The sequence below is a fragment of the Notamacropus eugenii genome, chromosome 2 (genome assembly GCF_028372415.1).
Source record: "Notamacropus eugenii isolate mMacEug1 chromosome 2, mMacEug1.pri_v2, whole genome shotgun sequence".
Classification (NCBI taxonomy): domain Eukaryota; kingdom Metazoa; phylum Chordata; class Mammalia; order Diprotodontia; family Macropodidae; genus Notamacropus; species Notamacropus eugenii.
The window spans coordinates 229,789,563-229,806,160 of NC_092873.1; the positions used below are offsets into that span (position 1 = coordinate 229,789,563).

The following is a 16,598-nucleotide window of genomic DNA, read 5'->3' on the forward strand; positions in this document are numbered from 1 at the left end:
ATTTTCTACCACTGTTTCTGACAGTTTGATTATATCTGTCTTAGAATTTCAAAATAAGAGTTGTGTAGCAAATTGAGAAAAGGTAGTGCTGCCAAGCAAAAATTTTCCTTGAGTTACTAGTGGAATATGTGAACTATGTTCAAATCTGTGATTTTATTGTTATAGCAAGATCCGGGGAAAGTGTTCCCCATACAAACTGGCAACCACTCCTAACATCCTCTTAGAGAGTTATCTGGCACTGAAAGGTCAAAGTGACTTGTCCACAGTCAGTTTATGTCAGAAAGAGAATTTGAATATACTTTCCTGATTCCAAGACCAGCTTATTATTCTCTATATCATGTTTCCTTCCAGCAGAAGATGCCAACTTTAAAATTGTGCTTTTGATGCCCATTTCAGTAACAAATTACATCAAGATTTATAGAAAGCAGTGCCTCTGATCCAAGTTAATATTCCAAAAATACCAACTCTATCTCACCAGTCTTCTTGCTCAGAAATTATTACTTCAATTTCACCTCCTATCTCTCTGGCTGCTATGATCTAATATTTGACAGTAGAGTTACTGGAACTATCTGGTAGTGCTGCTTAGACAAACAAAAAAGCTCCAATTACTACCCACTCCAGCAATATCCAATAAGTCATTTAAAATGACCGGGAACTTCATGAGCTCTTGGCTGCTGCACTCATTTCTCATGGTGCGATGATGCCCAACATTCTTCATTCCACACACTTCCCTGGAAGATTACCTAGAAGATTTGTCATATGCAAAACCCTCTTTATCCCAAGATATTTAGCAATCTTCTAGAGAAGAGGAAAATAGGGAAACCTATGGGGCTTTTACCTTTACACTCATATTGCTTTCTCTAAACAACTTCATTTGGCTTGGAATGATTTAGCAGTTGGTAATTTGGATTTTTAATTTTTTGATGAGTCATTTAAAGAAATAAACAAATATTTGCTACCTAAAAAAAATCCATTAACTATAGGTAAAGTCCAAATGTCCCCTGTCCCTTACTGATCTCTCTTTCCCCTGAATTTTCATTGTCTGCAGAATAAAGTAACAATATTATAGAATGTTAGAAGAAGAATGGACCTATAGAAATGATCTAGTTGAATACCCTAATTTGTTGATGGATATTCTCTACATCTATATCTTATCTTCCCAGGTATATTGTAGCTTTGTTCAGACAGAAATCATGCCTCCAATTTCTTTGTCTTTCCCAGACTCTAATATGGTACCTTGAAATGTCGTAGGCTTCCAAGAAATATTTTATTAGTGGACTGATTTGTTCAGCAAATACATATTCTGACTTTGACACTGTTAGGTACCAAAGAGAAGAATTGCCTAGGTTAGGAAAAAAGTTCTATGAGCAAGGAATCTCCATATATAATACCCTATTTGAAGGATACACAATTTGAAGCCAGTGAATTTTTAATTTTGTTGTCAAGAGTTTTCAAACTGCTCATCAGATTGTCATTGTGGAATAAAAGACAAAAGTTCCTCTACTGGGGCAACTTTGAGGCTAGAAAACAGAAGAAAGAGGCAATGTAATAAAAGAGAAAGAGCACTAGGTTTGAGTCTCAGCTCCAACACTAGATATATAATACTAGGCAAGTCAATTAAACACATTGTGCCTCAGAGTTACTATTTTAAAAAGGTGTTATTTTCAATGTTATTTTGCATCATAGAGTAAAAATGGTAATTTTCCCACTATGCCAGATCTGAGTAAAAATGTACAATTGAACTGTATACTTTTCTTTTTCAGCTCCAAATATCCAGATGCTTAAAAGCAATTGTGTGACTGTCCGAAATGAAATGTTCACTTTTCAATAAGAAAAAGAATCTCACTGAGACCCAGGATAAAAAAAAATAAATGTTGTGATTAAAACCCCTACTCAAGAAACCAAATATTGATAATGTTATTTCAGTAGAGCCCAGAACCCCATCCATATATGTATCATTTATTTGTATTCTATCTAATTCAAAGGAAGTTATAAGACTCCTTATTTCATAATTTAAATCAACTCAATTCTTCTTGTCTCAACCAAGGAACAAGCAGAGGTAATTTGTCCCAACCTATGAAAACCAATAGAGGATTACTCTCTCCAGGTTTATATACAAGGCTAACCTTTAAAGCTCTGGCTTCCAGTCGTAGTATTTAGGTTCCTTTTTTTTTTTTTTTAATTAAAAAAATCCATATGATTGGTTCCTATTGGTGATGCTCTTAGTAGTGAAGTAATTTTTTAGTGGTGAAAAAATTTTTACTATGGAAATTCAGGGCCAGCTCTAAGCAAAACTGCACAAGAGTCAAAATTCACCTTTCAGTTTCTTTCCACCTCCTGGCATTCAATTCTCTTTGGTGTTCTACACTTTCATACTACCTTCAAGTTGCCTTGTAACAACCAGTTTTACCCCGCTTATGTCTCCTTCCCCATACTCTAAAACTAACTCTTTTTTTCCATCCTTTATTTTTCAACAAAACTCCAATTCCCTACCTGAATTTCAGTTAGCTGCTCTGAGAAAAAAAATATGATTAAACTAAGGCCAGAATAACTATGACCAACAGTGTTATATGACAAACCCTGCTCACCAAGACATTTACAAGTAAAAATGAAGATATTAACTATGAGAAATTAATTTCTAATAGAATTTTAAACCTTATAATGGGATAGAGGGCCATATATTGGGGAAGGGGGATAAGACCTTCTAAGAGCACTTCAAATCATACCACACTGTGTAAATATATAATCCATCTATGTACCAGCCTAGTCCTGACTACAAAGAATGCTCTAATGCTACTCTGCTATTTCGTCCTAAGAACAATTGAACACTTACATCTGACTTGTGACTAAAATCTCTTATATGTATATTCTACTCTGCTTTAGAATGTGAGCTCCATGAAAACAGAGATTCTCCCTCCTTTTCTACTTATATCTCCAGTGCTTAGCACAGTGTTTTGCATATAGGAAGTACTTAACAAATGCTTTTTCATTCAGTCAGTCATTCATTTAGTTTCCTGAGCTGACTAGATAAAATGAAAAATAATTACTAGTATATAGTACTTATTCCCACTCATTTCTTACCTGTTTTTTAGAATGCTCATTGTATTCTCCAGGGATGTTGTGGGCACTTTTGATTAATGTTTTTGCAATGTGATAATAATAAATACTTATGATAACAAGGGGTATGAGGAAGTAGACCAAGAAAATCATCACTGAATGGATCTTTGGATGTAATTCATTAGTCTGTGGGTATGGCATACATGCTGTGAAGCTGCCATTATCCATACTACTGATGTGGGCCACTTCGGAAAACACGGCTTCAGGAACTGCTAACAGCACAGAAATTACCCATATGCCAATGGCTTTCAAACAGGTCCACAGGACTGCACCTGATGTCTGGATATCCATAGGATTCACAATGGCTTTATATCTAGAAATAAAACAAATTTTTATTTTATTTTTCAAATTTCTTCTATGTAAAAAGGAGCCAACACTCTTCTATTTAGGGATAGATTTTCCAGTGTGTGAATTGTCTAAGTATTTTACTCCTCATTTTTCTAACTATAGGTCATTTTTGCTATTTGTTAGTAAGGTGGACCAAGGATTAGGTATGAATCACAAATTCTAAATTCAACTGTTAATGAAGTACACTAAATGAAGGAGCAGAATAATGCAGATAATTAAAAATTGCAGCAATTCAAGAACTGTTAATATAGAATGATAGCTCACATTTATATAACACTTAAAAGTTCATAAAGCACTTTACATATGTTACCTAATTTGATCATCAGGAGATTCTATCATTATAGCCAAATTTTACAGATGAAAAACTGAGACAGTCAGAGATAAGTGACTTGCCTATGGACATATAGCTAGTGTTAGAGGCACAACTCAAATCTTTCTGAGTTTGCGTCCAAGTCTAGAACTCTATCAGATATATCATTACATCACCCAGGCAATGTTCACAGTACCAAGGGTGATTGAATGCCAGCAAAGTTCTGAATTACAAAGTATAACAGACTCTCCATATAGGAGGCAGAAGAAAAACGTTTATTCAGACACCAGAGAGCCAAATCCATCATAGCAACCAAGAAGTCAATACACATTAGCACTGTAGAGGACAAAGCCATTCCCATGCTTCCCCCACTCCTTTCCAAAATCAAACACTCATGAGTCCAGCTGTTTGCTTGCCTGTGTCCTTCTCAGTTCTCACTAGCCTGACCAACTTCTTCCCAGTTCTGCTCCACCCTTCCTGTTCCAATCTTTCAGCAAGCTCCTCCCACCACATGTGATGTAGGCTTCCATTTGATTTAAGCATGTCAGGTAGTCCTATTAATGAATGGGAACAATCTTCCCATTTAAATTACCATTACAACCATCTAGCTGCCTTAGTATATTTTGATATTTACATTTGTCAATGTCTAATGTCCTAGAAGAGCAGCTAAGTGACACAGAGCCCTGGACCTGAAGTCAGGAAAACTCATCTTCCTAAGTTCAAACCTGACCTCAGATGCTTATTAGCTATATGACCCTGGACAAGTCACTTAACTCTTTTTGCCTCAGTTTCCTCATCTGTAAAATGAGCTCGAAAAGGAAATGACAAACTACTCCAGTATATTTGCCAAGAAAACCCCAAATGGGGTCACAAACAGTTGGACATGACTGAAAAACAACAATGTCCTGAAAATTCATATTTCTTTAATCATTAAGACTGGACTCTGATGTATGAAAATGTGATTATACTCTGCTCAGAACTTTCCCTGATTTCCAAAGGAAAATCTTCTTCCTGGAGATAGCATCCTTTCTTTGCACCAACCTAAGTAGTATTGCCCTCTTTCTGCCTTAATTTGCTATATTTACAGTTTATCACCAGGGAGTCTGAGAAAGACAGTTAAATGAGTTAGATCCCTCCATTTGAATGAATAATGGAACTAAAATAAATAATAGTTATTAATGAACGACTTTATCACCTGCTTTATCATGTAAATAAGAAATTGAAAGTATACTTTAAGATTAAATATTATAAACACATCATTGAAACTTGACTATACTGTAGAACTACTTGAAACTGTAGTTAAGAAAAATTCAGTAATAAAGGTACAAACTCTTAATTTAAAGGAAAATCTGGAGTTAACCTCAGATTCATGTTCTTCCCAATTTCACATTATCAAGTATAATCAAGACTTAGCTTTCTACTCTGTTTTTAAAGTCAGTGGTCTCCAAACTTTTTTGATCATACACTCTTATCAGTGTTTTGTTTTTTCCTGGTATACAGATTGGCTAGAGGAATAAGAAAGAGTGGGAGATGCCAATGGCACCAGTGCAGATGCTACTATAAATACTCAGGTAGGGGTTAGGTTATAATTGCCTGAGAGCTTAGCAGCTGTCAGAACAGTGGAACAGCAGTGATCTGGGAGAGTATTGAGCCATAATGAGAATGAGTAGATAAATAAATATCTTTGTGTTGGATAAAAGGCTCAAGATTAACAAGTGTGGAAAACCAATTCATCATCCCACCCTCTGATTCGCTGATCACATATCTCATTGGGGTCCAGTCACAATTTCCCCAAGAAAGTCCTAGCCCCGACTTTAGAGACTACTAATTTTACCAATGCACCTGATATATTAAAATTATGACATTTTAAACCTAAAATAGACCTTCAGTTTCATTTAGTCCATCCCTTATATTTTGTGGACAATGGTTGATTGCGTAGTGATGCCACTTCCTACTTTTTCCTTACAAAATATAGCAGTAAATAGAATAATTTCATAAGAGAATTCCTGTCACTGTAGTGTAAAAATTACAAAACTAATGATACCTTTGAACCCAATGAAAACCCAATATTGAGAATATAGCCTGGGACCATTGCATGCTTTGCTTTTGGAGGGTGCAAATCCAGCCGTGATAGAAGCTAATGGGAGAGGCCATAGGAACCTTTGTTCCTCTAAAACCACGAGAACACACAGCTTAAATTTTCTTGGGTTTAAAAGGGAGAGATGGGGCCAATGTGATGTACTATGTAAGTATCATAATATGAATTCAAATGCCAGAAGATATATCTGAGAACAGACAATTTATCAAAAACTCAGTCCCAGGATGGCAATGCAACTCTGTTTTATAATCTGAAGAGTGTTCTTACCTATATATCTTTTGCTTCAAAAGGATCTGTCTCTGTGAAAGTATTTTTTTAAACTGAAGGAATATAATACAAATGAAAACAGATATAATCAATCAGGTTTCCTTCAAACATTGATGGGGAAAATGTGTGAATAATAATGGTCCCCAAACTATTTCTTATATAGGTAATAATATAGCCTGATATGTGCAGGGGGCCATTTTTCACTCATACAAGTAAACTCAGTAAAATAGTTCCAATTTTAACAAATGAGAAACAAAAAATAGAAAAGGATAAAAGGAAATAGAAATGCAAGTTATGTATTGAAATTTTAATAATCCTTTTATTGAATCTTGCCTGCCATCTCTGTTTGATATGAACAAATAATAAATTGATTCAATCAAAATTTTTAAAAGTAAAAGAAAATTATCTTGTCTTCTAATTTCTTTTCTGCTTGGAAAATCATCACACAGTCTACATTCACCTTCACATTTTCCTGAAGTGGAACTTGGTATTTTCCATCTTGGATTATATGTGCATTACATGCTTATGACTTCCATTGACTTTCAAAACTTCTGGAAAAGACAATAAGTATTCTCTACTGTAGATATTGATACTTTGTAAACATTTTATGTCAGATTAAAATACAATATCTTTCAATAAGTGTTTGAAGAAGAAAGCATATCAGGGTTTTTTTTAGCAGTTTAAAAGTTTTTAGATATTAGAATGATAACTAACATCAGTATTTTAACTTTCCTGAGTGGCAGAGTAATTGCCCACTTGCACTGGTAGAAGAGGAAGCTTCCTCTATCAAGGAAGCCATAATCAGATTCTCTAAAGTAAATTTTTTCCATAAAACTATACTTTATGTAGCCCCCCAAAGGACCGTGCCAGAGAGGGATGGGACTAGTAATTTTATCTTCTTATGGAACTTATGAGTGGGAAAACTACTTCTAATAAAGTAGACTGGCACTTTCTCTAAAACTTAGAGGCCTAGAGAGCTGCCTAAAACGCTGAAACAGTCAGTAAATTACTTAAAAGTCCTGACTTCTCTATCCACCACACCAAGATATTTCTCCATTATATTCCATTCCCCATACCAATCCCAACAAATAATACAAGAGTTATTGTTTTTAGTTTTGGTGGGGATGGGGGTGGTGTGAACCTGTGATTTCATCAGCCTGAGGAACTTACCCAACTCACCTCTCACTTTAAATTGTGAACTCCTTGAGATCGGCTGTCTTTTTCCTCTTTTTGTTCCCCAGATCTTAGAAGAGTCTGACACATAATAGGTATCTAATAAAGGTTTATTGATTGACTGACTGATTATGGCCTCAAGAGCTGCCTGAGGCACTGAGAGGTTATATGATATGCTAATTGTCATAAAATGTGTGAGAAGTATAACATGAACTCCCCCATAAGGCTTCCTGAGTCCACGACCAGCCTGTTAGGTCACACTGCCTCTCATAGAAATTCCTAAAAAGAAGAAATGTGGGTTGAAAGTAGTAGAAAAAGCCTAGTACAAGAGAGAACTTAGCAAAATGTTATATCCCCTGACTTTCATTGTTAAGAAGGGGACTAGATTTAGTACTTGTCCTATAAAATTTCCCCCCAATAATAATAATAGCTCAAATTAAAGTATGTAAAGGTTTTATACACATTATGTCATTTGTTCATCACAATAATCCAATGAAGTAATGTTGCATGAATTTCCTCATCAGTGCATCTAATTCATGGCTTTAGATAGAACCAACCATAGAAAAAGACTTTTTTATACTTCAAGTACGACATATCCCACAAGCAATTGATAGGAATTGGTATTATTCACAATTCAGCTAGTAGTATTTATACATTACCCCAAACAAACAAAACAAGATGACTATTCATTATACTGTGGCTAGTTATACAAAGAAAAAAAGTGTGATTTTTTTTAGAAGAATTTATATAGTTAGCTACACAAGATAGGTAAGAGACTGTCCTTTTAGTACTCTCAGCTCTGGCACGCTCTGAACCTCTGATTCCTCATCTGTAAAACAAGAATGTATGCCTCTTGTGATCAAATGACCTAATATTTATAAAGTATGTTATCATCATAGATCCTATCCTATAAAAACACTAGCTATCATCAATATCATTCATTATTATTATTCATATTATTATTATTATCCTGAAGACTGAAATATTTAAGATCTAACTCTGAGCATGTGACTCATCATCCTCCCCGTTTAAATATCTGCCCCAAATTTAACATGATTCATTATTTAAATAGAGAGGATGCGTCATTCCTGTAGTGGGCAAACCCTCAACTTAGATCAATTGTCCAGGCTTTTACCTATTTTAATTCTGTGTTGTAGAGACCAGCTATTTTTCCACAAACTGTGTGACATGAGTCTGACAGGTAGAATGAAAGCAATTTACTGCTACCTTCAGGAAGCCAAAGACTTTGGACTTTTTCCTAAAATATTAGTAGTAGTCTTCAGGAATGGAGACATCCAACCCCGCCAGGAAATGCTATTTGTTTTAATAGTAAAAGGAATCAATTTGGGATATTCCAACAAATTTCACTGGCAAAAAATAAATAGAGCCTTAGAACTGCCACATGTTGAGTGTAAAACATGGACTAAGCAAATAATGGGCTTCTGAAAGGTTATTTTTATTTACTAAAGGGAGTAGAATTGACAGTTTCTGACAGTTATTTGGAATTGTTTGAATGGCTCATCTATGAAAATGGTCCTGGGGGCACTTCTGTACCTGGAAAATGCTTCATAGAAATAGGGATTCTGAAGAAAGAGTTAGTTTTGAGTGAATTTCATGCCTGTTGGTTTTGATTACTGAAATTGGTTACTTTTATTTATGAAGGCAAGAAATCAAAGATGTCATTTTTTACTTAGAGAATGTGAGGTTCTTGAATGGTAAGACATTCCTCATAGGTGAGTTCAACAAGTCAAGGCTGATTTTTCTTTGAGTAATAATACAATTTATCAACTTGCTTAGAACAAGGCTCAATCCACCCACATTTCTTAAAATAGAAAATATCCCGTATTTAAAAAAAATTATTCTTATTAATTTGCCATATGATAACCTGTATAAAATGACTTTTAGTTTTCACTCTAATATTAACATTTAAATTTATAATACACATAAATGCCTTAAATAACAATGCAAAACATTTTAATCACTGCCATGTTCTTATCCACTGAATTGACTGGTCCTATATGAAAGCCCTTTCCACACAACTTTCCCGTTTTTCATTCCAGGTATTCCATTTCCATAGTTTTTCACAGGCTGCTTGTCACCAGTGCCTGGAATACACTCCCTCCTTACCACTGCTGGCTAGAAAGTCTAGCTTCCTTCAACGCTTGGCTCAACATAAGGTTTTCCCTAATCCTCCCAGATGCTACTGCCTCCCCCACAATTATTTTGTATGTGTTTTTTTCTACATACTTTTATGTTCACATATATTCTTCCTCAACATAGTGTAAGTTCCTTGAAGGTAGGGAATGTTTTTATCTTTGCTTCCATAGAATCTCATACATAGTAGCTATTTAATAACTACTCATTGATAAAATTATTGATTAATTTAGAGAGCCAAATAAAAATATAATTTAACACTGGGCTACTCCTATGTGTAGTCAATATCAGAGGGAAATCAAAAAGTTTCACCTATCCAAAAATGTCTCCATTAACAGCCCGTCATCTCACCCTCTGACTACAAGACCTTACTTTGACTGCGTATGTTAGTATGTTTGACATGGGCATTAGAGCTGAAATATTGAGACCCCCTTTGCCTCTATTTTGGCAAGCCAAATAACGTGTAGAAGCCTGAATACATGCTGAAAACTTTAAATTCTACATATCTTACATTTTTCTGCTTTGAAGTCTCACAAAAGTTATCTAACATAAGGAACATACAACTTAGATTAGTAACAGCTTACACTTCATATAGTATTTACTTGTTATAAAACACTTTCCCTCCTTTTGAAGGACTTAGTAAGAGAAAAAGAAGAGTAAGATTCAAGCTAAGAACTTTTCATTTTACAATAGGAAGAATTTCCTGAAAAAAAAAGGAATGGAATTAATGAGAGAGAAAGTAGACCTTCCTCCTTTGGGTCTGATTGTGGTCATTTAAGTGTGGTGACTTAAATGGCATGCCAAACTTCCTAACAGCTTATGAAAAATTGTTCAAAATTGGGATGGTCAAAATTAACAGAAACTCTCCTTTTCTCAGTTCCTTTCTCTTGGTGACCTCTATTATACAGAGATTTATAGGACTTCATAGAATATTAGAATTTCACAGGACCATAGAATCACATTATTTTTTATTTAGAAGGCACTCTATTGATCATCTACTAAAACTAGTACTTGAAGAGAAATATTTACACTACCCCTGAAAACTGATCATCTAGCTCCTACTTGAAGATCTCCAATAATAGGAAGCTGATATATGTAAAGTACTTTCCAAGCATTAATACAAATATCAGTTAATATTACATTATTTCCTCTCAAGATAGCTCACTCTATTTTTTAATATATTTCATCATTAGAAATTTATAGCATACCTATAATATTAAACACTCCCCAGTCCATCAGCCAGTCCTTATATAGCCTATTCTCAAGACTCTTCATACTTTCCCGTGAACTTATTTTGTCAAAGTGATTCTTAAAATATGAGACCTAGAATTGACTTCAGTACTCTTGATTCTATCTGATCTGGACAGGAGAAATGCAGGATAATATCTGATCTGATTAATGAGATTATTTTACTGGGAACCAAGCCTCCACAACACTTTCTGACCATGCTCCCACCATGCTGTCTACACTCTGACCATCATGTTTAAACCCTCATCATGACCTTGGACATTCTTGCTTAGTCTCCCAATTCTGACAGGGTAAACTTTCACCTTATTTTCCTGGGAACCAGCCTTCACACCATTTCCCAGACATTTCTGAACCATGCTGTGAAATACTTGTCCACCTTCTTTCTAGCTTTACTTTATATATTGTCTTCCCCTATTGACATGTAAGATCCTTGAGGGCAAAGTATGTGTTACTGCAGGCTAGGATTTCATTAGTTTTTTGTTGTTGCTTTTTTTTTGGGGGGGGGGGGCGGTAATCTTGCTATGTTGACATCTCACGTTGAGTTTACATTTCATTAAAACATTAAAATCTTTTCCATACAAATTGTTGTTTAGTGACAGTTCCTTCAATTCTACTTGTTTTTGAAAGCTAGTGTAGAATTTTAAATTCCTTTATTAAATTTCATTTTCTTAGAACATTCTAGCCTATTGAAAACTTTTTGATTCCTGATTCTCTCATCTAACACGTTAGCGATCCACTATTAGTTTCATGTCATTTCAAAATTTAACAGTCAGATTTTTTAAAAAGTTTCATCCAAGTCATTGATAAAAATGAACAACAGATGTCAAACTCAGAGTCATGAGGGATTCTATCAAAGGATATCCTTTAAATTGACAGCAAGTCAATGATAAATCCTATTACCAAGTCATTCAAATAGTTCTACATTTATTATAACAATGTTAATTATATATTAATTTTATTATCATATAGCTCACATTTTTCCAAATTGTCCACAAGGACAACATGACACTTTCTCAAGGTAGCTAAAATCAAGTATACAGTGTCTATAGCATGCTCATAACATTCCAGTCTAGTAAATCAATTTAAAAATATAAAGAAAAAAAAGAAATTGAGGTTAGACTTAAAGAAGTCATTCTCATCCCTGGTAATCCTGAATCTCTGGATGTGAAGTATTTGTTGACCTAATATAAACAACAGGTGTGTCTGTTTTCCTGGCGCATATATCTGGAACTTGAAGGAGAACTTCCCAAGAATTATCAAGCCTGTGAACTTCTACCTACTTCTGGCAATACTTGTGATGATAAATAATGTTATAACAAGGGATCTAAAAAGCATTGCTAAGAATTATTTTAAGAATCCAAAAGACCTTGGGAAAACAGGTGGTATTTTCATTGCTATTGTGAATTGAGTAGAGAATTTATAAAAGAAAAGCAGATTTGGGGAATGAATTGCTGACTAAGAACATAGTATCTAAAACTTAAATCTTAATGTCACAGACTAAAATATAGGAATATATCACTTTTGGCACGGGATAGTGAACATCTAAGAAGATCCAGCGTACGCAAGATATTAACAATAGCTAGTATTTATATAACACTTTATGGTTTTCAAAGAGCTGTCTATGTTTCTTCATATGATCCTCACAACAACCCTTTGAGGTAGCTGCCATTATTATTCTCCATTTTACAGATGATGAAACTGAGACAGAGAGGATAAATAACTCACCTAGTCACATAGAAAGTATCTTAAGCAGTATTTGAATTCAGTTCTTCCTGACTCCAAGTCTTCTACTCTAGCCACTGTGAAATATAGACACTACATTGAAAAGAGAGGAGAAAGAATGTATGGGGAAAAAAACTAACTACATATATGATATATATATATCATATATATGTATGTATACATATGTATGTGTGATAAGCCTGATACCACACAGAGTAACAAGTACAAAATGACAGGAGAACTAAAGATTATATGAAGAGAATCAGCAAGAAAATTCCTGGATTTAGATAACTGTAAATGAGAGCACAAAATCTGGTCAGCAAATAGGATTTCAGATACTAAATGCAAGGGGAAAAATGACCTAGAAACCATCTCTGAGAATCATTGAGATGACACTTATGCCTGGAAATTTGGCTCTGGAATGGCATACCTTATTCATAGGACGGATTAAAAAATCAAGATGTCCTACTGTGGTATATGAAGAATATATTCATGAGAAAAAACTCTAGAACCCAAAGGAAGAAACATAGTGAAAAACATTTAAGTGAAAATCAAGGTAGGTAGAAACAGAAGCAATGTTGTTATAGGAATGCATTACAGATCATTTCTACAGACAGATTAATTATATGAGCTTGCAAAACAGATAATAAACCTGGCAGAGAAGCATGACATCATAATGATGGAGAACTTCAACTGCACATTTATCTGTTGAATCTCTCTCTCTCTCTCTCTCTCTCTCTCTCTCTCTCTCTCTCTCTCTCCCTCCTCTTCCCTCCTTCTCTCCCTCTGTGTATGTCTCTCTCTTTCTATCTCTTTCCCCAGTGCAGAAAAGCTGATAAATTTTGGCTTAGTTTGATGATGACTTCACTCAAAAATGATAAAGAAAACAGGTATCTTTGATCTACACATATATTTGAATCAATAACAAAGAATTGCTTATAAAGAAGAAATGACAAGAATCCTGGGATTGTGATTACTCTATCCTAGAGATAGTAAAAGAGAAGGAAATGAAATCTGAGCATAGTCTCCCACTCACCCTAGATGAATGGAGAATGGATTTTACCAGGTTAAGAGAAAAGAGAGTTAGGTTACAATGACTATTTTGTGGAAGTCATACCAAAAGGATTAGAAATCCCACAAGATTGAAATTCTGAAGACAAATGAAGAAATTATTCCAAAAAAGAGAGAAAATTATATCTGCCTAAAGATACTGGTGTGGATATAGGGAATTCAAGGATAAATTCAGATTTTTTTAAAATGTCATTTACTAAAGATAGAAGCAAGGGGAAATAATTGAAGATGAATATCAAAAAGTAGTATATCCCTATAAGAACTGTGTCAAGATCTGAGACTGATAGTGAATGATAAGATAGGGGGATAAGAGAAGGATGAAAGGAAGGAAAAAACAGTTTCCCAGGTCAATGAGAGGATAACATATAAGAATAAGAAGACAGAATCCAACACTTAGCTGGCTTACATTTTCTCTTCCATAGAGAAAAATTTTTGAAGTAGGGAGGATAGAATAAAACTTATCAGCTATGAGTGACATCCCAAGAAAGTAAGGAGGTATTCAATATTGTTCTTCTTCAGTATCATTCTCTAAGAACTTTTATAAATCACTGACCCATGGCTTGCCATTTACCACTGCCCATTATTTCAGTACCTTAGGAGCTATTTAAAGGAACTTAGTTCATTTGTGCCTGGGAAGTTGAACTCATTGAAAGTGTCTGACCAAAGAAAACTTAGATTCTACTAAGGGAAAGAATAGAACATGTTCACAGATAAGTAATGCAGGATACACTAAAAAATTTGCATATTAATTGGGGGTAAAGACTTTCTCAAAGGAATGGCACTTGACTTCATACTTGAAGGGAACCAGAGGTTTCAAGATGTAAAGTTGAAGATGTAGTGCATTCGAAGCATGGACAACAGATTGTACAAAGACATAATAATAAGAAATAGAATGTCACATACAAAAAGCCACAAGTAGACCACTAATATGGCTGTAGCCTTGATTTTCAAAAAAAGGTAGGAAGATAGTAGGATCTATCTGAACTCTAGGACAGTGTGCTTGTTGTCCATGCTTTGAAAAGAAATGGTTGGTGAACACTTAGATGGGAAAAATATGATTACTAAAAGTCAATATAGCTTTGTCAAGGTCAGGTCATGTGACAAACTTGATTGACTCCACTGATTATTTAACTAGGAATAATAAGAGATACCTCAGTATTTGGAGGGAGATATAACCTTATCACTATGAGTATTCCCATTCAGTGATGAGATTATCACTTATTTATTTCCCTCCCTACTCTTCATTTTCTCTTGTGTTCTATTAATCTTCTCTAAGAAGGCTACCCAACATTCTGTGCTAGAAGCTTTCCTCTAGTTCTCATGACTCTACATATATACCACTGGAGTAAACAAGCTATAAGTTAACATTTGTTTGCACTATGCTCCTCCTGTCTTTCTTTTTAATAGTTATACATTTTTATGCTTCCCCAGTGTGATTCTGCATTTCAGAGTGTTACAGTGTCTACCTTGTACCTCTCCATTGCCTTTTGTATGACCCATAAATTTAATTCTTCTGAGATTATGGTATTCCTTGCTTCGTAGTCAGTCATAAAGGATTACCAGAAGAGTAGTGCTGTTGATTTTTTTTGATGGCCTTTTGTTTCTGGAAGAAGTTTGCTGCATTTAAAGCACTGAAATGAACACTTTTTCTGCCACATGTAGAGTACCGCCTCTCATATACAAAACAGTGATGATGATGATGACAGTGATGATGAGGATACTCATGCTATGTTCCTCTCAGAGTTTTGGGGAGGAAAGAACTTTGTAAACCAACAAATGTGAATTACTGTTATTGTGAAAGGTGGGTAAGTGGCAAAAAAAATTGTTCCAATCTGAAATACAGGCAAAGGTAACTCAGAGAATCATTAGTGCAAAAAGAAGTGAAGTTGAAATAAGGGGAGAAAATGAAACCAGATTCACAGTGAGAAGAATATGGGATAAGTACTAGGCAAATGTCAGCTTTTGGCATTATTGAAGGAGTTGCCTCTGGGTAAAATTGTGATGTAAAGAGTTTGTTGCTGATGCCCTCAAACTTCTTCTTCAAGTATCTCTCTTTTCCTTCTTTTTCCATCATAGTCTTATACACTGCATCCTTGTTTATTATATTCTGCCTCACCATGTCTATTTTTTCATTTAATTACCAAATATCAAATAATTAGCTTGTACCATATCAGCAAGCATTTATTAAGTACCTTCCTTGTGTTAGGCCCAGCATTAGGTACCAGACATACAAATATAATTAAAGTGAGTGTCTGACCAAAGAAAACTTAGATTCTACTAAGGGAAAGAATAGAACATATTCACAGATAAGTAATGCAGGATACACTAAAAAATTTGCACATTAATTGGGGGTAAAGACTTTCTCAAAGGAATGGCACTTGACTTCATCCTTGAAGGGAACCAGAGGTTTCAAGATGTAAAGTTGAAGATGTAGTGCATTCGAAGCATGGACAACAGATTGTACAAAGACATAATAATAAGAAATAGAATGTCACATACAAAAAGTCACAAGTAGACCACTAATGTGGCTGTAGCCTAGAGTAGATGAAGAGCAGTAATGTGTATTTACACAGCATGAAAAAATAGGATAGAACCAGGTTGTAAAAAGTTTTATTGCCAAAAATAGTAGTTTGGTTTTCATCAAAAGAAAGAAAAATGAGGAGCCACTGAAGCTACTTGAGCAGGGTGTTGACATGGTTAGACCTGTTTCTAAAATGTATCTGCTTGGTAGAAGCAGGGACCTGCCTGAGCTCTCCACTCAAACCCCACAAAATACCTGTAAAAAATGACCCTAAACAAATTTTAGAGCAGCAGAAGCCACAAAATGACAGAGTGAGATAGATTTCAAGTTCAACAGAATCTGGAAGGCTGACAGGATAGGTCTATTGCACCCACTCAGAGTGGGATATGGCATTCAGAGATAAGCTCAGTCCTGCACAGCCAGGACTGGAGCAGACCTCAAGGCACTGAATTACTGCATTTTGGGTTTCCAGACTTCTCAACCCACAACTCCAAATACAGCTTTAAGATCAGTGGGAAAGTTCTTTCATCTGGGTAAGAGAGGAACACGGTCTGACTCCAGCACCAAGC

General features: G+C 35.0%; 1 protein-coding gene across 1 annotated transcript in view; it reads right to left on the reverse strand.

Annotated features, from left to right (window-relative positions):
- NMBR (neuromedin B receptor) overlaps positions 1–16,598 on the reverse strand; it is a 28,277-nt gene that overhangs the window by 3,731 nt on the left and 7,948 nt on the right. The window contains exon 2 of the mRNA XM_072643471.1: positions 3,082–3,430. Within this exon, the coding sequence (XP_072499572.1) occupies positions 3,082–3,430 (349 nt within the window). The remainder of the gene's footprint in view (positions 1–3,081; positions 3,431–16,598) is intronic.